Consider the following 26,494-nt stretch of genomic DNA (forward strand, 5'->3'; position numbering starts at 1 on the left):
AATTTCAGCCTCTATGCTTTGCAAATAGAGTGCACTCGCAAACCCAAATCGACCATTTAATGCATTATTTTTAGTTGCAAAACTTATTTTAATATACATATACACAAATATTTCCATTTCATAAAATGTGATTTAATCATCGCAGAAAATGTATTACAAAAGACAGAAGTAGATCTTAGGAATATAAATAATGAATGGGAAATGTCGATTACAATAGTGGTTACAACTGCACTGCAAGTGCAAGGCATATTGTTAGACGTTTGAAACAAAACACACTTTAGATGTGTAACAAAACCAAATTTAGATGTGTGAAACACAACACGCTTTAGATGTGTAACAAAACACACTTTAGATGTGTGAAACAAACAAACTTTAGATGAGTGAAGCAAAACACACTTTAGATGTTTGAAACAAAACACACTTTAGATGTGTAACAAAACCAAATTTAGATGTGTGAAACACAACACGCTTTAGATGTGTAACAAAACACACTTTAGATGTGTGAAACAAACAAACTTTAGATGCGTGAAACAAAACAATCTAGATGTGTGAAACAAAAAATCTTTAGATGTCTTAAACAAAACACACTTTAGATGTTTGAAACAAAACAATCTTTAGATGTGTGAAACAAAACAATATTTAGATGTGTGAAACAAAACAAACTTTAGATGTGTGAAACAAGATAAACTTTAGATGTGTGAAAGAAACAAACTTAGATGTGTAACAAAACAAACTTCAGATGTGTAAAACAAAACACCCCTTAGATATGTGAAACAAAACACACGTTAGATGTGTGAAACAAAACACACGTTAGATGTGTGAAACAAACACACTTTAGATGTGTGAAACAAAACAAACTTTAGATGTGTGAAACAAAACAAACTTTAGAAAGAAATGTTTTACTTAACGACGCACTCAACACATTTTATTTACGGTACTATCGCGTCAGACATATGGTTAAGGACCATACAGATTTTGAGAGGAAACCCGCTTTAGATGTGTAACAAAACACGCTTTAGTGTGAAACAAAACAAACTTTAGAGAAACCATACAGATTTTGAGAGGAAACCCGCTTTAGATGTGTAACAAAACAAACTTCAGATGTGTAAAACAAAACACCCCTTAGATATGTGAAACAAAACACACGTTAGATGTGTGAAACAAAACACACTTTAGATGTGTGAAACAAAACAAACTTTAGATATGTGTAACAAAACAAACTTTAGATGTGTGAAACAAAACAAACTTTAGATGTGTGAAACAAAACAAACTTTAGATGTGTGAAACAAAACAAACTTTAGATGTGTGAAACAAAACAAACTTTAGATGTGTGTAACAAAACAAACTTTAGATGTGTGAAACAAAACAAACTTTAGATGTGTGAAACAAAACAAACTTTAGATGTGTGTAACAAAACAAACTTTAGATGTGTGAACAAAACAAACTTTAGATGTGTGAAACAAAAAAACAAACTTTAGATGTGTGAAACAAAACAAACTTTAGATGTTACTTTAGATGTGTGAAACAAAACAAACTTTAGATGTGTGAAACAAAACAAACTTTAGATGTGTGAAACAAAACAAACTTTAGATGTGTGAAACAAAAAACAAAACAAACTTTAGATGTGTGAAACAAAACAAACTTTAGATGTGTGAAACAAAACAAACTTTAGATGTGTGTAACAAAACAAACTTTAGATGTGTGTAACAAAACACACTTTAGATGTGTGAAACAAAACAAACTTTAGATGTGTGAAACAAAACAAACTTTAGATGTGTGAAACAAAACAAACTTTAGATGTGTGAAACAAAACAAACTTTAGATGTGTGAAACAAAACAAACTTTAGATGTGTGAAACAAAACAAACTTTAGATGTGTGAAACAAAACAAACTTTAGATGTGTGAAAAAAAAAACAAACTTTAGATGTGTGAAACAAAACACACTTTAGATGTGTGTGAAACAAAACAAACTTTAGATGTGTGAAACAAAACAAACTTTAGATGTGTGAAACAAAACAAACTTTAGATGTGTAACAAAACACACTTTAGATGTGTGAAACAAAACAAACTTTAGATGTGTGAAACAAAACAAACTTTAGATGTGTAACAAAACACACTTTAGATGTGTGAAACAAACAAACTTTAGATGTGTGAAACAAAACAAACTTTAGAAAACAAAACAACAACTTTAGATGTGTGAAACAAAACAAACTTTAGATGTGTGAAACAAAACACACTTTAGATGTGTGAAACAAAACAAACTTTAGATGTGTGAAACAAAACAAACTTTAGATGTGTGAAACAAAACACACTTTAGATGTGTGAAACAAAACAAACTTTAGATGTGTGAAACAAAACAAACTTTAGATGTGTGAAACAAAACAAACTTTAGATGTGTGAAACAAAACAAACTTTAGATGTGTGAAACAAAACAACTTTAGAAAAACAAAACAACTTTAGATGTGAAACAAAACAACTTTAGATGTGTGAACAAAACACACTTTAGATGTGTGAAACAAAACAAACTTTAGATGTGTGAAACAAAACAAACTTTAGATGTGTGAAACAAAACAAACTTTAGATGTGTGAAACAAAACAAACTTTAGATGTGTGAAACAAAACAAACTTTAGATGTGTGTAACAAAACAACTTTAGATGTGTGAAACAAAACAAACTTTAGATGTGTGAAACAGAAACAACTTTAGATGTGTGAAACAAAACAAACTTTAGATGTGTGAAACAAAACAAACTTTAGATGTGTGAAACAAAACAAACTTTAGATGTGTGAAACAAAACAAACTTTAGATGTGAAACAAAACAAACTTTAGATGTGTGAAACAAAACAACTTTAGATGTGTGAAACAAAACAAACTTTAGATGTGTGAAACAAAACAAACTTTAGATGTGTAACAAAACAACTTTAAAACAAACTTTAGATGTGTGAAACAAAACAAAACTTTAGAAAACAAAACAAACTTTAGATGTGTGAAACAAAACAAACTTTAGATGTGTGAAACAAAACTTTAGATGTGTGAAACAAAACTTTAGATGTGTGAAACAAAACAAACTTTAGATGTGTGAAACAAAACAAACTTTAGATGTGTGAAACAAAACAAACTTTAGATGTGTGACAACTTTAGATGTGTGAAACAAAACAAACTTTAGATGTGTGAACAAAACAAACTTTAGATGTGTGAAACAAAACAAACTTTAGATGTGTGAAACAAAACAAACTTTAGATGTGTGAAACAAAAAACTTTAGAAAACAAACTTTAGATGTGTGAAACAAAACAAACTTTAGATGTGTGAAACAAAAAAACTTTAGAAACAAAACAACTTTAGATGTGTGAAACAAAACAAACTTTAGATGTGTGAAACAAAACAAACTTTAGATGTGTGAAACAAAACAAACTTTAGATGTGTGAAACAAAACAAACTTTAGATGTGTGAAACAACAAAACAAACTTTAGATGTGTGTAACAAAAACTTTAGATGTGTGAAACTTTAGATGTGTGAAACAAAAAAACTTTAAAACAAAACACACTTTAGATGTGTGAAACAAAACAAACTTTAAAACAACAAACTTTAGATGTGTGAAACAAAACAAACTTTAGATGTGTGAAACAAAACAAACTTTAGATGTGTGAAACAAAACAAACTTTAGATGTGTGAAACAAAACAAACTTTAGATGTGTGAAACAAAACAAACTTTAGATGTGAAACAAAACACACTTTAGATATGTAACAAAACACACTTTAGATGTGTGAAACAAAACAAACTTTAGATGTGTGAAACAAAACAAACTTTAGATGTGTAACAAAACAAACTTTAGATGTGTGAAACAAAACAAACTTTGAAACAAAACAAACTTTAGATGTGTGAAACAAAACAAACTTTAGATGTGAAACAAAACAAACTTTACCCTGTGAACACAAAACAAACTTTAGATGTGTGAAACAAAACAAACTTTAGATGTGTGAAACAAAACAAACTTTAGATGTGTGAAACAAAACAAACTTTAGATGTGTGAAACAAAACACACTTTAGATGTGTGAAACAAAACAAACTTTAGATGTGTGAAACAAAACAAACTTTAGATGTGTGAAACAAAACAACTTTAGATGTGTGAAACAAAACAAACTTTAGATGTGTGAAACAAAACAAACTTTAGATGTGTGAAACAAAACAAACTTTAGATGTGTGAACAAAACAAACTTTAGATGTGTGAAACAAAACAAACTTTAGATGTGTAACAAAACACACTTTAGATGTGTGAAACAAAACAAACTTTAGATGTGTGAAACAAAACAAACTTTAGATGTGTAACAAAACAAACTTTAGATGTGTGAAACAAAACAAACTTTAGATGTGTGAAACAAAACAAACTTTAGATGTGTGAAACAAAACAAACTTTAGATGTGTGAAACAAAACAAACTTTAGATGTGTGTGAAACAAAACACAACTTTAGATGTGTGAAACAGAAACAAAACAAACTTTAGATGTGTGAAACAAAACAAACTTTAGATGTGTGAAACAAAACAAACTTTAGATGAAACAAAACAAACTTTAGATGTGAAACAAAACAAACTTTAGATGTGTGAAACAAAACAAACTTTAGATGTGTGAAACAAAACAAACTTTAGATGTGTGAAACAAAACAAACTTTAGATGTGTGAAACAAAACAAACTTTAGATGTGAAACAAAACAAAACAAACTTTAGATGTGTGAACACAAAACACACTTTAGATGTGTGAAACAAAACAAACTTTAGATGTGTGAAACAAAACAAACTTTAGATGTGTGAAACAAAACAAACTTTAGATGTGTGAAACAAAACAAACTTTAGATGTGTGAAACAAAACAAACTTTAGATGTGTGAAACAAAACAAACTTTAGATGTGTGAAACAAAACAAACTTTAGATGTGTGAAACAAAACAAACTTTAGATGTGTGATGTGTGAAACAAAAACAAAACAAACTTTAGATGTGTGAAACAAAACAAACTTTAGATGTGTGAAACAAACAAAACAAACTTTAGATGTGTGAAACAAAACAAACTTTAGATGTGTGAAACAAAACAAACTTTAGATGTGAAACAAAACAAACTTTAGATGTATGAAACAAAACAAACTTTAGATGTGTGAAACAAAACAAACTTTAGATGTGTGAAACAAAACAAACTTTAGATGTGTGAAACAAAACAAACTTTAGATGTGTGAAACAAAACAAACTTTAGATGTGTGAAACAAAACAAACTTTAGATGTGTGAAACAAAACAAACTTTAGATGTGTGAAACAAAACAACACTTTAGATGAAACAAAACAAACTTTAGAACAAAACAAACTTTAGATGTGTGAAACTTTAGAAACAAACTTGATGTGTGAAACAAAACAAACTTTAGATGTGTCAAACAAAACAAACTTTAGATGTGTGAAACACTTTAGATGTGTGAAACAAAACAAACTTTAGATGTGTGAAACAAAACAAACTTTAGATGTGTGAAACAAAACAAACTTTAGATGTGTGAAACAAAACAAACTTTAGATGTGTGAAACAAAACAAACTTTAGATGTGTGAAACAAAACAAACTTTAGATGTGTGAACAAAACACACTTTAGATGTGTGAAACAAAACAACTTTAGATGTGTGAAACAAACAAACTTTAGATGTGTGAAACAAAACAAACTTTAGAGATGTGTAACAAAACACACTTTAGATGTGTGAAACAAAACAAACTTTAGATGTGTGAAACAAAACAAACTTTAGATGTGTGAAACAAAACAAAACAAACTTTAGATGTGTGAAACAAAACAAAACACTTTAGATGTGTGAAACAAAACAAACTTTAGATGTTACAAAACAAACTTTAGATGTGTGAAACAAAACAAACTTTAGATGTGTAACAAAACACACTTTAGATGTGTGAAACAAAACAAACTTTAGATGTGTGAAACAAAACAAACTTTAGATATGTGAAACAAAACAAACTTTAGATGTGTGAAACAAAACAAACTTTAGATGTGTAACAAAACAAACTTTAGATGTGTGAAACAAAAAACTTTAGATGTGTGAAACAAAACAAACTTTAGATGTGTGAAACAAAACAAACTTTAGATGTGTGAAACAAAACAAACTTTAGATATGTAACAAAACACACTTTAGATGTGTGAAACAGAACACACTTTAGATGTGTGAAACAAAACAAACTTTAGATGTGTAACAAAACACACTTTAGATGTGTGAAGCAAGACAAACTTTAGATGTGTGAAACAAAACTTTAGATGTGTGAAACAAAACAAACTTTAGATGTGTGAAACAAAACAAACTTTAGATGTGTGAAACAAAACATGTGTGAAACAAAACAAACTTTAGATGTGTGAAAACACAAAGATGTTGAAACAGACACTTTAGATGTGTAACAAAACACACTTTAGATGTGTAACAAAACACACTTTAGATGTGTGAAACAGAAACAAACTTTAGATGTGTGAAACAAAACAAACTTTAGATGTGTAACAAAACACACTTTAGATGTGTGAAACAAAACAAACTTTAGATGTGTGAAACAAAACAAACTTTAGATGTGTGAAACAAAACAAACTTTAGATATGTAACAAAACAAACTTTAGATGTGTGTAACAAAACACACTTTAGATGTGTGAAACAAAACAAACTTTAGATGTGAAACAAAACAAACTTTAGATGTGTGAAACAAAACAAACTTTAGATGTGTAACAAAACAAACTTTAGATGTGTGAAACAAAACACACTTTAGATGTGTAACAAAACACACTTTAGATGTGTGAAACAAAACACACTTTAGATGTGTGAAACAAAACAAACTTTAGATGTGTGAAGCAAGACAAACTTTAGATATGTAACAAAACACACTTTAGATGTGTGAAACAAAACAAAGATTTTTAGACTTTAGATGTGAAAACAAAACACACTTTAGATGTGTGAAACAAAACACACTTTAGATGTGTGAAACAAAACAAACTTTAGATGTGTGAAACAAAACAAACAAAACACACTTTAGATGTGTGAAACAAAACAAACTTTAGATGTGTGAAACAAAACAAACTTTAGATGTGTGTAACAAAACACACTTTAGATATGTAACAAAACACACTTTAGATGTGTGAAACAAAACACACTTTAGATGTGTGAAACAAAACAAACTTTAGATGTGTGAACAAAACAAACTTTAGATGTGTGAAGCAAACAAACTTTAGATGTGTGAAACAAAACAAACTTTAGATGTGTAACAAAACACACTTTAGATGTGTAACAAAACACACTTTAGATGTGTGAAACACACTTTAGATGTGTGAAACAAAACAAACTTTAGATGTGTAACAAAACACACTTTAGATGTGTGAAACAAAACAAACTTTAGATGTGTGAAGCAAAACAAACTTTAGATGTGTAACAAAACACACTTTAGATGTGTGAAACAAAACAAACTTTAGATGTGTGAAGCAAGACAAACTTTAGATATGTAACAAAACACACTTTAGATATGTAACAAAACACACTTTAGATGTGTGAAACAGAACACACTTTAGATGTGTGAAACACTTTAAACAAACTTTAGATGTGTGAAACAAAACACACTTTAGATGTGTGAAAAAACACACTTTAGATGTGTGAAACAAAACAAACTTTAGATGTGTTAGATGTGTGAACAACAAACTTTAGATATGTAACAAAACACACTTTAGATGTGTGAAACAAAACACACTTTAGATGTGTGAAACAAAACAAACTTTAGATGTGTGAAGCAAGCCAAACTTTAGATGTGTGAAACAAAACAAACTTTAGATATGTAACAAAACAAACTTTAGATGTGTGTAACAAAACACACTTTAGATGTGTGAAACAAAACAAACATTAGATGTGTTGAAGCAAGACAAACTTTAGATATGTAACAAAACACACTTTAGATATGTAACAAAACACACTTTAGATATGTAACGAAACACACTTTAGATGTGTGAAACAGAACACACTTTAGATGTGTGAAACAAAAGAAACTTTAGATGTGTAACAAAACACACTTTAGATGTGTGAAGCAAGACAAACTTTAGATGTGTGAAGCAAGACAAACGTTAGATGTGTAACAAAACACACTTTAGACGTGTGAAACAAAACAAACTTTAGATGTGTGAAGCAAGACAAACTTTAGATATGTAACAAAACACACTTTAGATGTGTGAAACAAAACAAACTTTAGATGTGTGAAGCAAGACAAACTTTATATGTTACAAAACAAACGTTAGATGTGTGAAACAAAACAAACTTTAGATGTGTGAAACAAGACAAACGTTAGACCAGACGTTTTTATTTACTTCCTAATATATATTTATTCTTACGTACGAATGTACTGGGAGATAAAACCCAACATGGGCTACTATAAATATTAAGACGTCCAAACATTGTGTATATAGACTGATATTCTAAACATTTAACAGTATTTGATGTGTTATTTCAGTCATTAGTATGTTTTATTAGTTGGAGACAACTTAACGTTGGCAGCAGACTAAGGACAGTCCCTTTAATAAAATAAGTATTAAATGACACAGTATTTGTATATAGATTGGTGATTAGTTCATATTTGGCTTTTATATAGATTCTCTGTGACGGCTCACAACAGTGAAACGTAATAAATGCTAATTTGAATATACGGTTAATGGCTTCATTTCTTATTCCTTGAAAGATGGAATCGTCGTGTACATTTTTATTCATGTATAATCCACCACTAATACGAAACATTTAATAGTCGTAGCATGCTCTTGCGTTAGTACTGACATGTAATATTGCGTCTATTCTTCGACTTCAAAAGAAGATAATGAACATACAGTAACAGAAGATTCATTTGTAATCAATAATACCAATAATGTGTGTCTCAGATCTAGAAAGTCACGTTTCTGGCCATTTTGAGTTCACCCTTTTCCCTGTGCTGTCATATAAAAGATCCATTGTTGCTAATGGAAGAAATGTGTCCGCAAGTACCAAATGTTTGACATCCAATAGCCGATGATGAACAAATCGGTGTACCTTAGCCATGTCAAAAACAAACAAAATTGGAAACAAAGGGCACATGTAGTTAATTGTTGCCAGCAGGTGCTTCGCCGTGATTATAACGGTACACAGGAGGCCTGTTGGTCTAACGGACATGGCCTGGTGTAAAATGGTTTGCATACAAAACTCGGACAGATCATGGTGTCTAGATCCTCACGCCACTGGACTAGTAAACAACTGTAACGAAGAGTGGGTGTGTACTATCACCGGACATATTATTGGTGACCGAAATACTGTCGGAAATAGAATAAAAATTATTTCTTACATATTAAACTGACAAGTAAATATTTTGTAAATATCTATTTAATGATAGTCTACCTAATTTAGCATTTACTTGTTTGGGCGCTCATTGATGTTCAAGGTGGTGTTTACTTTTGAAATTAAAAGAAAAATGTCAGTAAACGGGTGATTTGTGCACTTTATTGGAACAGACTACAAAAAATTTTGGTCACCGTGTCATCATTGCTGTTACAATATGTGAGGGACTGTTTCTGCTGATGGTTTACCCTATTCCCTTTCCAAATAAAATATTTGTAGTCATTTATAAGTAACTTTTGAGCAAAACTGTCAAGAATCATTTTGAGTGATCCATTATACTGGTATTAAAGGTGCTATCTCAGTGTTGCACAATGACAGCTATTGCAAATAATTTTTTGCTTTTTAATAAAATTTTGATTTAACATTTAAAGAAGACACCTTTGACAATATGCCCATAAATGATTATAGGAAATAATTTTATCTACTGGTAGAAAATACATTTGTATTAGAGAATCTTTATCACAGCTCGCATATAATTATGATATAGCACCTTTAAATTGTTGCAAAATTGTGTAAATTTCGAATGTACTTACCGGTATATTGAATATATATTCAATAAATATGCTTGTCATAATTAATAATTTATGCTGCAATTCAAAATAATCAGTTAATTTGCAGTTTTAAATTAAAAGTTTGTTTAAAGTGACATTCCTGAGTTTGTTGCATTGTAAGATGTTTCCGACTAATAAAATATTTCTACGATTAAACTTACATATTAAATATATTTTCTGGTTTAGAATATCAGTGTCTGTATATTCAATGTGTTTCTGGTCGTCTTAATATTTGTAAGAAGCCCAAACTGGATTTTGTCTTCAAATAATTTCGTACGTACGAAAACATGTTTTTAGGAAAGAAAACGAAATTTAACCCAGTACAAATAGTAGAACGATCAGAAACATGTTTAATATACAGCCACTAATATTTTATGCAGAAAAATATATTTGATACTTAATTACAATCGTTAAAAAGTCTCTGTTAGTCAATAACATCTTAAACATTGCAGCAAACTCAGGAATGTCCCTTTAAGGGTAAATGAAATTGACACATATGTGTTATAGTCTGTTCCAATAAAGGTCACAAATCACCTGTTTATTGACATCTTTAGTTTAATTTCAAGAGTAAACACTACCTGTACATCAATGAGAGCCCAAACAAGTAAATGCTAAATTAGGTAGAGTATTATTGAATGGGTATTTACAAAATAGTTACTTGTCAGTTTAATATGAAAGAAATAATCGACGAAAATAATTTTTATTCTATTTCCGACAGTACTATAGAAAGACAATGGTCTATTCTAATAACACAAACATACAGTGCATATTACTGGCAGGATTCGAACCTACTGCATTCATACTGAATATTACTACTACTACTACTACTACTACTACTACTACTACTACTACTACTACTACTACTACTACTACTACTACTACTACTACTACTGCTACTCCAGCTACTACTACTACTACTACTACTACTACTGCTACTCCAGCCACCACACCCACCACTACTATCACCACCACCACCACTGCTATTACTACTACTACTGCTACTACAACAACAAACACTACTACTACTACTACTACTACTACTACTACTACTACTACCACCACCACTACTACCATCACCACTACTACTACCACTACTCTAATAACACAAACATACAGTGCATATTACTGGCAGGATTCGAACCTACTGCATTTATACTGAGTATTACTACTACTACTACTACTACTACTACTACTACTACTACTACCACGACCACCATCACTATTACTACCACCACCACCACCAACAACAAAACCACAACTACTACTACTACTACTACTACTACTACTACTACTACTACTACTACCACCCCCACCAAATTACATATTTGCAGCCTGCACGTCATTGAAGTCAAAAAAAGTTAATACTTGTTAAAAACATCGAACGAAAATCGTACACAATTACAGGACATTTCACTCAATACATTTTAAACAGCAAAATACTTTAGTCAGAATCTATTCTCATGCATTTAGGAACATATTGATTATCTTATTTAATTTAATTTTACAGCACTGTATTCATGTTATGTGTTAACTAGATAATACTGTATGTGTGACCGTTAGGTATAGTGTATTTCACAACGAGTTGTTTTAAAACGTATCTAACGAGAAAAAGCGAGTTGGAAACGTTTTTAAACAACGAGTTGTAAGATAAATGACATCTAACAGACACGAATATAGTATTCTATTAACTTATGCATCAATGAGAAATCAATTCCAGATTAATGTATACATAACACAGGGTAATCGATTTTGATCGTACTTTATTTTCGTTGGCAATGGCGACCTGTTCATCACCTAAGAGCAGCCAGTCGTATGTTTTAAATTGTTATCATACGTATATATGTGTTATTAGTATATGTTATCAAACATAACGAATCATGTTCTCACCAACTGGTATGTAAGAAAACATGTTTGTAATAACTGTACACCTAACTATTTGCATGTACATGTTACATGACATTAGTTACGAATGTCAATACTGACAATGGTTGGTATAATTCTATTATTATAAAGAAGTAATAGCTCCACTAGCTTAAAATACAGGTTTCTGTTTCCTAATATTATAGATATATAAGAAGAAATATACTGTGATAATATTTGTGAATTCGCTTTGACGTAAATACTGGAGATTTGTATGAACTCGTCATGTTTCTATCGGAATTTGCCGTGACCGTAATGTCCTTTACTCAACCGCACACGTTTTATTCGTGTTACCGGCGTGGTTTAGAACTAAGTGCAGAGCTATATGTCTTTTAGTTTTCGGGTCAAAAGGTAAAAGATCTTTAAGTGGAAGATATACGATCTTCACTTATAAGTGGAAGATATACGATCTTCACCTTTAATTGGAAGATATACGATCTTCACCTTTAAGTGGAAGATATACGATCTTCACCTTTAAGTATCGAAAGACATTACCAGTTAATCATTGTTAAAATGCGTTAAAGGGACATTCCTGAGTTTGCTGCATTGTAAGATGTTTCCGACTAATAAAATAGTTATACGATTAAACTTGCATATTAAATATATTTTCTTGTTTAGAGTATCAGTGTCTGTATATTCAATGTGTTTCTAGTCGTCTTAATATTTATAAGAAGCCCAAACTGGATTTTGTCTTCAAATAATTTCGTACGTACGAAAAAACAATATTTTAGTAAATAAGATGAAATTTAACCTAGTACAAATATTAGAACGATCAGAAACACGTTTAATATACAGCCACTAATATTTTATGCAGAAAAATATATGTGATATGTAATTACAATCGTTAAAAAGTCTCTGTTAGTCGATAACATCTTAAAGACTGCAGCAAACTCAGGAATGTCCCTTTAAAGCAAAGCAGCGACTAACATTCCATAATGGTGAAATTTAACGATCTCAGACTGCTAATCTGACAATCATCACATTGCATGACGCGATCGTTGTCTGATGTTTTTAACATTGGTGGACAACCTGCTAAATGGCATAATGCTATCGTATGAAATATATGTTACTGGAGTCTAGGTGTCGGACAAAATAGCCCGCACTCGTATTTTAAATATGATCTGTGTTTATAAAACAGCAAAGTTGACCATATATATCGTAAGTTGAAATACGATATTTTGTTCATGAAACTGAAAAATTGACTCCAATTGCAAATTAAAGTACGACCTTTTGTTTCTAAAGCTTCAAAATCGACCCGACTTGTAAAGCTGTATCCTAACCGGCCGCGTGCGACGCGAGCGACTTGTTTAGAATCGATTGATTGCAATTGCTGCATCCTAACCGCACGCAGCGGCGCGACAGATTGCGCACGGCGCAACACGAGCGACAAACATATCAACTAATCAAACAACTTTTACTTGGCGGTTTCAACTGTTGGTAAAATTTTAAAAAAGAAGTCTGTCGTTATGGTCGCGTCTGGTTAGGATGTAAATAGTATTACGTCGTTCGCATCGCTCGCGTCGCACGCGTCCGGTTAGGATACAGCTTAATTACAAATACGACATTTTGTTCACAAAACTTTAAAATCGACCCCACTTGTAATTCAACCCTCATCAGTATATCTGAATTGAAGTTAAACGACACCCTAGCACAACAAATAGAGATCGTAGTCCAGGCAGTTATGTAAATTTGCATTTTTTTTTGCTCAAGTCAGTAAAATGTATTTCTTTTTATTCTTAAGACTATCAAGAATTAGAAATCCATTGGTAGCATTTTTTTCAGTCATTTGATCATGGCGGCCATCTTGAAATTCAAAATGGCCATAATTTTGGGATATTTTACATATATTTTGACTCCCAGTTAACATAGAAACACAATTCTTGTGTCTATTTATATTTTTGAGTGCAATGAACTCGCTGATAACATTTTATTTAGTCATTTGGGCATGACAGCTATTTTGAAATTCAAAATGGCCGCCAATTAAATATTCTTATATATATATTTATTCACAATTGACCCACAACAACAATTTAGGTATCTGTTTACATTTATGAGCTCAGTGAATGAAGTTGTGAAAACAAAAATTGTTGTCTGACCTAAGGTCTCACTACACAGATGGCATCTGCCATTGAAACCCATGTTAAACTGCCCAATTTCAAGCGAAGATTGCCCATAGAACTGGTTCTCGTTGGCACTAACAACATACACCATTGCAAACATACATTATATAAGCATTTATTTTCACTCCAAAATTGAGAACATTTCCGTCTCAGTTTTTTGCTATATGACCGCATCTGGCTGTAGTACCGGTCCGAACAGGTGGTTCATTAACCGATTCACTCCGGCTGTCACTTGCGCTATATAGTGCAGCAGATTGGTGAAAATTATAGAAGAATTGTGCCTTTGATGATAAAAGCATGAAACTTGGCATGAAGTAAGAACATACCAAAATAGTTATTTCTAGATATAGGGACATTGCAGATTTTTCCTGTAGTTGCCATGGCGGCCATTTTTCAAAATGGCCGCCATGGTCACAACACAACTTCATGCAGGGGTTTGAATTTAGCTTACTTTTTGTTCTTTACACAATTAATTACGTTGATTTATAGATATGCCTTTTCACATCATGAAGGGGTGCTGATTCCAACGACAAATCTAGAGTATGAGCCAAACGGAATTATAATAATTAAGAAACTATGGTGTCTATATGTTCTTTGCCAATAAATAGCTTATATAATTATAGTGCAAGTATTTACAAGGTTCATATTAAACTGTTTTATAGGTATGTCCATTCCACATATAGAGGTGTAGTTTATTAAACATCCCAGAGCATATCCTGAATGAGAGAGAATTGTCTATGGGAAAGGGTAGCGTTTCTCCCCATTTACTATATTATTTGTTCCTTAATTAATCATTTCTGAATTTTAATTATGAATTTATAGTATCACCGAACTCAAATAGAGAACAAATTATTATTTTTTAATTGGTTTCATTCACAATATATATTTGTTGTTTTATAAGTAGTATAGGACGTACAGTACTAATAAAAAAGAGTAATGACTGTGTCGTACTTTTGCACCTTCTTACAATGTTTCCGAATGAATACGTGTCGGTGAGTTCATTGGTCTATTTCTCGTTCCAGCCAGTGCGCCACGACTTGCATATTAAAAAGATCATTTGCTACTAACTGAAAAATGTAACAGGTGTCTTCTCAATGACTATTTAACAGAATTACCAAATGTTCTACATCCAATAGCCGATCAATGCCCTCTAACGTTTCTTACAATTTTTCCATGCATACATCTTAAATCCTGATTAGGTGGCAATAATTACCCTGGATCAACCTTTGTATGCCACTGATAAACGAATTCGTGGTCCCGGCCAGCAACTCGCGATGAAGACAAGTTTATTGTGTTCTTTGGTGCTCTTCATATTGATACGACAGCCCTTAAGGTGGTAAGGGATCTATTTGATGGCAGTGGTTGGACAGACGCCCTTGTACAGGCTGGAGTTGCCTCTGCAGTTATAGCAGATTCTTTCTTAAAAGCTACAAATGTAACACACACTCATAAAGCTCATCAAGTTACAGCTTGTAGCCTGCACATACTCCTACATGGTGCAGCCGCAGACTTGTAGAAGACAAACATCTGATGTCAATCAGAGCGGTGAAGTATCAGAGCTAAAGCAAGTCCACAGTTTTAGTTTTGGTTCATGGTTCTCAGCTGGAAGTGAAAGTCTTGATCTTTGTTCCTGCAATCCAGATGACAAAGTTTCTTTTGTACATTGATACATTGACCAACATTGTCCCATTCTTCTTTGCCTTACATCACACAAATTATGCCAGATGGATTCCAGTCCATTTGAGAGATTTGGTAACACTTAAAGAATGTCATCTTCTTTTATATTCCGAATTTTAGAAAGCAGGTTGATGGTCAAGAAGACTTTTCCCTGCTATTACCATTGATTAGACCCAACATAACGCTGCTGTGAAAGGTGATGGTGGAGCTATAAGCCTGACAGAGAATCCGACAGTTCTTAGGTGCTGGATGGTACATCATGAACAGACCAAACAAACACAGAAATCATTTCTTTGAGATGTCAAGTCACTGACAAATACCATAGAAGGGATCCATTTTGTGAAGGTAGTGATAATCTACAGAAACTAGACGGCCGATACATTGCAGACCATGCTATTGTTTATACCATGCGCAGATTTGAGACGTTAAGACAGGATCAGTATGGAATATTTGTGAAAGAACAGCATGTTTTAGAGACAAAATCCATCCAAGAACCAATCGATAATTTCTGCCGCTCTTCAAACATCCCCCAGTTCGAAATAAATCCAAAGTACAACAGCAAATGTCTGCTCAGTTTCCCAGACTTGACGTTGCTTGTCAGGTAAAGGTTGGCAACTTGGATGAGTTGTTTTAGCATGAGAATCAAGCTTGGCCATCATCACTGCCACATATAGGGAAACTGAGTCTGACCCCTTGTGTACTGCCTAGAGGAGCTTATTACACCAGATTGCAATATTAACAGACCTCCTGTTGAGGTAGGCATCCTTGATGGTGAAGCTGTAAATAACATGTTGAAACCAGGAATTTCCATGAATATGCAGGTCAGATCTTCCTCACATATCTGGTATAAGGCTATAAGGAATGATGTCATCTGGGATGTTTACAACCTAACTAGTCTGAATTCAAGCACTTGAAACATGAGAGGAAAAGGCACATGGAGCCATTGAGTAAAATTCCTGGAACTTGGCATGGATTACTAAGACTGAACTGTTTTCCTACCTTACCAAGAAATCAGTTCTGTTGGAAACAGAGTGTCAGGTCATTTGGACACATGGCTAATTTTATTTTAATATGGCGAAATTATTCTTATGTCATAATTGATATTAGTTTTGAAAATATCTCAGTTTCTACTATGTTTGAAGTTTTATACGTCCTGCACACCCAGCTCTAGCCCTGGCACACATCTTCAAAATGTCCTATGCAAACAGCCAAGAGATGTCGCCAGTATAGCCCGATATACCCAAGAGGAGGCAGACACACGAATATTGCTTCATGTAGCTGATGCTGTCAGTGTAGAACATACTGGCGTCTTGGCACCATAGCAACTGTTCAATATCTCTTAACTCTGGGTGGCTTTTGGTACTGGACATTTTCGATACCTGGCTGTCCATGAGATATCTCATGTCTTGGGTTCAGTCAGGTGCCTTTCATTCCCCATGTTCCATGGCTTTACTGTCTTCATTCGGTAGTAAGGGCAATGATGGAAGTTGGGCCATCTGGAAAGTAGCAAATGAAGTCACACTAGTTGTTGGTGCCTTAACAACAACACCAAGCGCCACCTGTGCTTTTCGACCCTCCCCAAAAGAGTACTCGATCAAATACCTCCTACAAAGGCAACCCTTCTACAGTATGTGAAAAGGACAATGTACCAGCCATCACACTGTTGGGGTCAGATGCTAGTTTGTGCACCAGAACTCCCACCACCAAATGAATAAGGATGGCATCAAGGTAACACAACCTTGCCTAGGGCTACCAATGCATGTAGAGAACTCAGTAGATATGGTTGAAGAAAAGGATGTGGAGCGCACTCTGAGTGTTTCAAGGCTGCCATTCCTCATCAGCCTTTAGCTGTTGGCCTTGTGTGACCTCTTCGGAGAGTGTTCAGTAGTTATTTCTGGCATTGTTAAGAAAGAAAGAAAGAAATGTTTTATTAACGACGCACTCAACACATTTTATTTACGGTTATATGGCGTCAGACATATGGTTAAGGACCACTCAGATCTTGAGAGGAAACCCGCTGTCGCCACTACATGGGCTACTCTTTCCGATTAGCAGCAAGGGATCTTTTATTTGCGCTTCCCACGCAGGATGGCACTAACAATGGCCTTTGTTGAACCAGTTATGGATCACTGGTCGGTGCAAGTGGTTTACACCTACCCATTGAGCCTTGCAGAGCACTCACTCAGGGTTTGGAGTCGGTATCTGGATTACAAATCCCATGCCTCGACTGGGATCCGAACCCAGTACCTACCAGCCTGTAGACCGATGGCCTAACCACGACGCCACCGAGGCCAGTCAGCATTGTTAAGAGGCACTTGTAACCATCCACTATACACCCCTACTACTGGCGGCTGTACTTAAGTGCACTGCTCTCTACCAGTTTGGTGGACCATGAATGACTGCACACGTATGTATGAGGGGGGGGGGGGGGGGGGGGAAATAACGTCGTTTAGCTTATATTCCAGAACTGTCCCTGAAATTTGTATAAAATATCACCTCTATATCATGTACAATGGACATATGTATAAATCAGTGTAATTAGTTCTAAAAAGGACACAAAATATGGTAAATTCAGACACTCGCATTGGATCTTGCGTTAGTCATGGTGGCCAGAGGACAAATCTGCAATGTCCTTATATCTAATTTTTGTCTCTAGGGTATGTCCTAGCATCATGCAAAGTTGCATGTTTTTATCATAAAAGGCACAATTTTGTCACATATCTGCTGCACTAATATACCCATGTCCCAAAAGGTCGATGCACAATATTACAAAATAACATGGGCAAAATACAGCCAGAAGGCTTACCATTAAACATACATATTGTTTTAATTCTTCACCATTTCCTAGAAGTGAATATGTGAACCATAGCATGTGTCCCAATTAGGAACTATAGTGGACCGTGATGGATGAACTGTCACCCGGAAGTGATCTGTGTAGTGAGACCTTAAAGTCTAGTGACCGATTTTGTCAAACTTGGTTTGAAGTCAGTTTGATAATTTGGGTCATTTACACCATGAAAAGCTATACTAGAGCCGTGTAACTTATGAACTCTAACCAATACACCAAAAGATAGATGCACCATACCATCCAATAAAACTTCATATCACATTGTTACTCCTTGGTCATCCACACAATAGATGGTCATCAAACAAGCAGCCAATATATAGTAATGTAGGACCTTGTTGGTAGTTCTGATATGGGGAACATACAAAGAAGCTAACTATCTAGTTAGTTCATTAAAAATATTAGTTTCCATCAACTGTTGCTATCGGCAACAATTGTTTCATAATGAAGTGTTGAAATCCTGTTTTTTTCTGTATATTTCAGCATGAAGATCCACATATTATTAATGGCAGATACAAATTCTACTTTCATAGTAGAATACTATGTTATATATTCACAATACCATCAAAACTGTTTGTCATTATGACTGTACATTCGAAAAAATTCATTATGCACAAAATCACAGAATTTAGGGTGAATTTGGATATTGACCTTGTGACCTTGAATTTTTACCTTTTACAATGAGAAACTCAGTGTTAGACACTCTGATAAATTTATTTATTACATGTAAGAATACTAGAATATACATTTTGACACTCACACCCCTAAAAAATAAAAATAATAAAAATAAATAAAATTGACATGTTTGCAATATTTACCCAAATAGGGCACCCATACACTTGGCTGAAATCCACATCGATGTAATTACCTTTTATAAGGATGCTACACTTGTACATTTTCATTTTGGCTTGCTAAACTTATATATTTTGGGATAAACAGTAATTTCATGTTTTACATTATGGTCGCAATACACAGATGTCATCTGCCATTGAAACCCATGTTAAACTGCCCAATTTCAAGCGAAGATTGCCCATAGAACGGGTTCTCGTTGGCACTAACAACATACACCATTGCAAACATACATTATATAAGCATTTATTTTCACTCCAAAATTGAGAACATTTCCGTCTCAGTTTTTTGCTATATGACCGCATCTGGCTGTAGTACCGGTCCGAACAGGTGGTTCATTAACCGATTCACTCCGGCTGTCACTTGCACTATATACCCATGTCCTAAAAGGTCGATGCACAATATTACAAAATAACATGGGCAAAATACAGCCAGAAGGCTTACCATTAAACATACATATTGTTTTAATTCTTCACCATTTCCTAGAAGTGAATATGTGAACCATAACATGTGTCCCAATTAGGAACTATAGTGGACCGTGATGAATGAACTGTCACCCGGAAGTGATCTGTGTAGTGAGACCTAAGCATCCATCTTAAAATTCAAAATGGCCACCATTTTAATATATTTTTCCATATATCTCGACTCTCGGTTAACATAGAAACAATATTTTTTGTCTATATGTACATTTATGTAGACATGAATGTATTGATGACATTTTTAGTCATCCAATTGTGGCAGCCATCTTGAAATTCAAAATGGCCACCATTTTAATGTATTTTTCATATATACGTAACTTCCGGTTAAGGCAGAAGCACAATATTTTTGTCTGTACATTTTTAGGATCAACGAATTAAAGGGTGGCATTTTTATAACCATCCTCCAGTCATGGAACCACGTTAAAATTCAAAATGGCAGCCATATGGAGATTTAAAAATAGCCACCAATTTTATCATTTGGTAAATAGTTTTCCTCCTAGTCCACATACATTTTATGTGAAATAATTAAACTATTGCATTACTAATGACTTTCATGTTCTAGATTTTAAACTAATGAAATAGAGGAACAGACCAATTGTAAACTGCAATTCACAATGACACTTTAGCAGGGCTCACACATTTAGTATCTGGCTAATTGAATGCTGTTTAAATTAGACACTTTTTAATAATTTCTAAAGAAATATCCTACATACATGTATCTGAAAATTGACTAAAATTAATTATTTTCCATTGTGACCCCTGATTAGGCATCTACTTCGTCTGTAATGGCATGTGTATTGCAGCAACCATCAGCACTTGCAGAGTTCTGTACATTGCGGGTTGTATTCCTTACAGGTTCATCTGTCTGAACCCTTACTGATACCACAGTTGCATCTGATCAGTTCTATCACAGCCTCTGGTACAGCTTGCACCTTCAACCACATTTACAAATATATCCTCCTTGGTCCAACCATGGGTCTAGATCACTGGGTGTAGAATGGGATCCTAAGCTAGGATATTTGCTTGGAGATATGCTCTTTGGGTATGCTGTTATTGGATAATTGGCAGTGTTTCCACACTTTGGTTTGGTGATGGTGTCTTGAACTTCTCTGTCCTCTCAGCTGGCTAAGAGCTCCAGATATAGCCAGTGGAGCTTTCCCGAATACATTCAATAACATTTATTTGCATATACCATTAGTTTGTCGTATCCAGTTACTACATGCAATCCTGGTAATGTTGATTTTCTTTCTGAACCCAGTTCATAATCAATTAGTTGCATGTTGATCTGGTTGCGACTTACGTCTGTACCGATAATTAGTGGGATCAGTGTGTGTGATCTTCTCAGGATAAGAACTAAGTCTGTGTCTGGTGCACAAATTCACTTCTAATCTGCCATATATCTTCTCAGTGAACAGAAGCATTTTCTGCATGCTTTGATTCACTATTAGATGATTACATGGGTGTAAGATTTATTTTTAACACAATAATATTTATGAAAGATGACATCAGATATTTCCACTAACCAGACTACAGATTTTCGAAGCTATCTGAGCCCTACGATATCAAAAGCTATTGCAGGCCATGATGTGACAATGGCACATGATTCCTCATACTCGTGAAGTAATCGGGTCAGGCAATGAGGTGGATTTCTACATCAAAGACAGACTGTTGGGTTTTTATCACCATTAGGATACACAAATAATTATATGTAAATCACAACCAGATCAACCTGCAAACATTGTATAATGAACTGTATCCAGATATATACTCGGATTGTCAGATGTTCATGCTGTAACTGAATATGACACAACGGGACAATTGGTAATGGTGGACATCAATAAAGAGAATTCAATGTATTCACGAAAGCTCCATATACAAGTAACACCAAAGTCATGTTGGAATCGGTGATGAACCATACAAAGAGGTCAGTAAAAATGTGCAGATTTTGCTGCATGAAACCAAGCACAAGTGCCATTTCTACAACTGATGCAGCTACTGTAAGATGAAAAGTTCAAGAAACCATATCCAAACCAAAGTGTGGAAACACTGCCACCTACCTCTGGGGTATGAAAACAGCATACCCATGCAAACTTGGTTGGGTCAAGAGGGTTGGTATATTTGTGACTGCTGTTAGAGGTTCAAGCTGCACCAGAATCTGTGGTAGAACTGATCAGATGCAATTGTGGTGTCAGTAAGTGTTAAGATAGATGTACTGTAATTTAGTGTAAGCGACACAACCTTCAATGTACAGAGTGTTGCAAACGTGAAACTGATGAGGACTGCTGCAATGTGCATACTATTACAGATGAAGTAGATGCCTAATATGCCATTATGAATTACAATGTACAGTTGATATATTCCTTTATTTCATTAGTTTGTCATTAGTATTGCAATACTATACTTATTTGACCTAAAAATATACTAATGAACACAAAAGTCGCATTTGTATGTAGACTAGAAGAAAACGTATTTGCCAAATGATTACCTTGGTGGCCATTTTGAATTTTGAAGTTTAAGATGTTTGCCATAATTGGATGACTATAAATCTAAAGAATTACATTTATTGACCACTGAACATCTAGACAACAGAATTGTGCTTCTCCATTAACCATGAGTTGAGACATAAGACAAATGTATTAAAATGGCGGCCATATTGAATTTAAAGATTGTTTTCATGATTCAATGACATTGACTATATAAATGAAAACCATCCAATACATTGAATACAGAAATGCACATGGACAAAACATTATGCTTCCACATAAACCAGGAGTTGAGATATTTGAAAAAAATATATTACAGTGGTAGCCATTTTGAATTTCAAGTTGGCTGCCAAGATCAGACAACATTTTTTTCTTTTTACAAAATAATCATATGAGGTCATAGATGTAAACTGATACCAAACTTATTTTTCTGTGATCAATGGGAGTAAAGATAGAGAAAACATATAATGGAATGACGTCCATTTTGAATTTCAAGATGGTTGCCATATGAAATGAATAATAAAAACAATATTTTAATTCACTAACATCATATGTTTAAATAGACCCCAAAAATATGTTTCTATGTTAAATGGGAGTGGAGATATATAAAGAAATTATATGAAAATGGCAGCCATTTTGAATTTCAAGATGGCTGACATGATGGTGGTTAGAAAAAATGCTACCAATGGATTTCTGGTTCAGGTAGGTCATGGGAACATACGACCAAAATTTTATTAACTTGAGCAAAAAAAAAAAAAAACCTTCAAACAATGGACATAAATCCCTAGACTATCGGCTATTGGGTGTCAAACAAACGTATGTATATTAAAATAATTGATTCCATTAAAAAAAAGAAAAAAGGTCTAATTATGTAAAACCAGTGTAAAGAGCACAGTTGCTAGAACTCACTAATTCGGTCGGGGATGAGAATCGAGTATTTGTTTTATAACGGTCTAAACGAAACCTGGCTTAAAACAATGTTTAATACTATTGTATACATACCCCTGTATCATTCCAAAGAAGGTTAAGTCGGTAACCCGGAAGTACATCGTCTCGTTGGTTGACCTGCTCCAGAGCTAGCTGACTGGCTGCCAGAACTGCGGCGCCGCCGTGCCATGCGCCGTGGAATGGGTAGAGCGCCATCAGGTAGAGATCCTGTACTGACGTCGTGCATGGAATCAACGTCACGCAAACAGCCAGGAGCAAGCGGATGCTTATGTTCTGATTTAAATGAGAAGAAAGTAGACGAAATAAATATTCAGCACTTTCAGCACATCACATTTTGAATTGCATGGAAATGGAAGAGAGAGAGAGAGAGAGAGAGAGAGAGAGAGAGAGAGAGAGAGAGAGAGAGAGAGAGAGAGAGAGAGAGAGAGAGAGAGAGAGAGAGAGAGAGAGAGAGATTTGTTTTTGCCAGAGTGTTTTTCGGTATCGTCCATATCATATATTAGGAATAAAAATTGTATTATGCAAGCCTCTGCCGAGCATAATACATTATTTTTATTCCTAATATATGATATTAACGATACCGAAATACACGAGGGTAATAATCTTTTTATCATATAATCTCAAACTTAATACAATGTGTTTTTGTAAACTATACACGCAACTTTAATTCCAGTCCGCCATTACTAGAGATTCAAATGACGTAAGACTATGTGGCGCGGTGTCTTTTTTGAATGGAACTCGAATGACATAATTTTGGATGTCCTTACATCAACATAAACTAGTGCATAAAGTGGGGTTTTTTGTTTTCTGAACGCTGGACAGCTTTCAGTGTAAAATTGCTATTGAAATGTTTTTATTTGATGACTATGAAAAGAAAAAAGAAAGAAGTGTTTTATTTAACGACGCACTCAATACATTTTATTTATGGTTATATGGCGTCAGACATATGGTTAAGGACCACACATATTTTTTTAGAGGAAACCCGCTGTCGCCACATAGGCTACTCTTTTACGACAGGCAGCAAGGGATCTTTTATTTGCGCTTCCCACAGGCAGGATAGCACAAACCATGGCATTTGTTGAACCAGTTATGGATCACTGGTCGGTGCAAGTGGTTTACACCTACCCATTGAACCTTGCGGAGCACTCACTCAGGGTTAGGAGTCGGTATCTGGATTAAAAATTCCATGCCTCGACTGGGATCCGAACCCAGTACCTACCAGCCTGTAGACCGATGGCCTGCCACGACGCCACCGAGGCCGGTTTGATGACTATGAATGTCACCCTAGTACTTTAGCTTAAATATCAATACACTTAGTGCCGTGAACTCGATTAATTTATATCTAATTTTCAAAGTTATCAAATTTTGACACACTTTGAAAATGCAATTTGGTTTTAATGTGACACTAAACAAAATATCTAAACGAAAGATATAATGTATATCTATGAATATATTACTATAACATGCTAAGGTGTATTTCTGCATGTCAGTGTGGGAGGATCAGTTCATGCAATTAACACAAAATCTGAAAACTCAATAAATGTGTGCAGTATATTCACAATACTTTGCACGTGCAAATCGCATACAAGGCACAGATAAGTCAGTGTCAAACAATGCCACGAGTCGGCAATGATGAGAAGGAGCGACCATTAGGAATGCTGATTGGTGGAATTTTGCAACAACGGGTAGCAAGGAAGTTTCAAGTGCACCCTTCAACAATTACGAGGTTGAATGAGAGATATAACCTGACTGGAAGTGTTCGTGACCGTCCTCGACCAGGCCACACGGTCACTTCTGGCCAAGACCATGAAGTCTGGTAGCTCGGTGTCGTTGAGCCATGATGTTTGCATGGTAAGGTCTGCGACATCTCATTCCCATTGCTATGAATCGTCGAATTCCTGTAATTAGAATTATGTACCTCCCATGATGTCTTATCGTGTTTCTAGCTGTTGTTGCAGCTGACAAGAAGCGGTTACATTGATAGTTTCTCCTTATCTGTCTGTCATGTCTCCGAGTTGTAACCAGAAGTTTTCCTGGTCTTGGGCGGTCACGAATCCTTCCAGCCAGGTTATATCGCTCATTCAACCTTGAAATTGTTGAAGGGTGCACTTGAAAATGCCTAGCTAAACTCTGTGTTCTGCATTTTGTCTTCACCCCTGTATTAAAAATGATCCTTAATCTATACAATTTGATGTTAATTTGTCAAGAAACATTATTTTGTAAACATAAATAAATAAATATGTAAATAAATACAAATATGAGAGATTGTATGTTTTTAAAACATAACACATGTAATGTGTTTTTTATATGAGTATTAGCATTATTATATACTAAATTATTGGTTCCCTATTGTTCCAAAGGGATTAAAGTATTCAGACGGAATACAACGAAGATTGTTGAAAACTAATTCAGAAATCATAGATTACACGTGTATTACGCTTGATGCCAGCCATCAACTACTGAGGATTTACTGATTGGATCGTCCAGGGGAGGACAAATGGATCATGTCGTTAAAACAATCAATAATTCATCAAGATGGAGAATATACTCAAAAGTATGGATTTATGGGTTCGTAAATCATTTTTCACGAATTCACCCTTCCTCGTACATTCTCCACTACATGGAAGCATAAAGTATAACGGTGGACGGAACTATCCCTGGAACAAAAATACACAGTGACACACACACACACACACACACACACACACACACATGTAAGCAACACACACACACACACACACACACACACATGTAAGCACGCACAAACACAAAAACGCATGTGAAAGAGTTCAATACAAAAATATTAAATTATACAATTTAAACAAAAAAAATTGTTTAAATGACACAACTTAAATAACTTATCCAACATACCTTGAACATGGCTAGATTTCCCGTACAAACCCTACAAGACGTACACACGCTGGAGAAACTTCACAAAATCTCCCACAAATAAAGATAACGAACCTATTCACTCACACAGGTACGTTAGTAATGCCTGTACGCACACATCGCTCTATTGATCATTGATCTTCTTGTTCTTCACCGTCGTCGCGTTTCAACCGTAAGCCATCAGAGTCGTCTCCAATTGGCTGCCATCTTAGTAATACTATTGTATTTAAAAAAAACACAATTAAATAGCCGATGTGTATTTTTTGTGCTGGGGGTGTTGTTAACTATTCATTTATTCATACCCAAAATGTGACCCTGTAGAATGTC

General features: G+C 34.2%; 1 protein-coding gene across 1 annotated transcript in view; it reads right to left on the reverse strand.

The window, feature by feature from the left end:
• LOC121369723 (gamma-aminobutyric acid type B receptor subunit 1-like) overlaps positions 1 to 23,473 on the reverse strand; it is a 36,852-nt gene extending 13,379 nt beyond the window's left edge. Inside the window, exon 1 of the mRNA XM_041494776.1 lies at positions 23,333 to 23,473. Coding sequence (XP_041350710.1) covers positions 23,333 to 23,473 — 141 coding nt within the window. The remainder of the gene's footprint in view (positions 1 to 23,332) is intronic.
• Positions 23,474 to 26,494: the final 3,021 nt, after the last annotated feature.

This window comes from Gigantopelta aegis, chromosome 4, assembly GCF_016097555.1.
Source record: "Gigantopelta aegis isolate Gae_Host chromosome 4, Gae_host_genome, whole genome shotgun sequence".
NCBI classification, from domain to species: Eukaryota; Metazoa; Mollusca; class Gastropoda; order Neomphalida; family Peltospiridae; genus Gigantopelta; species Gigantopelta aegis.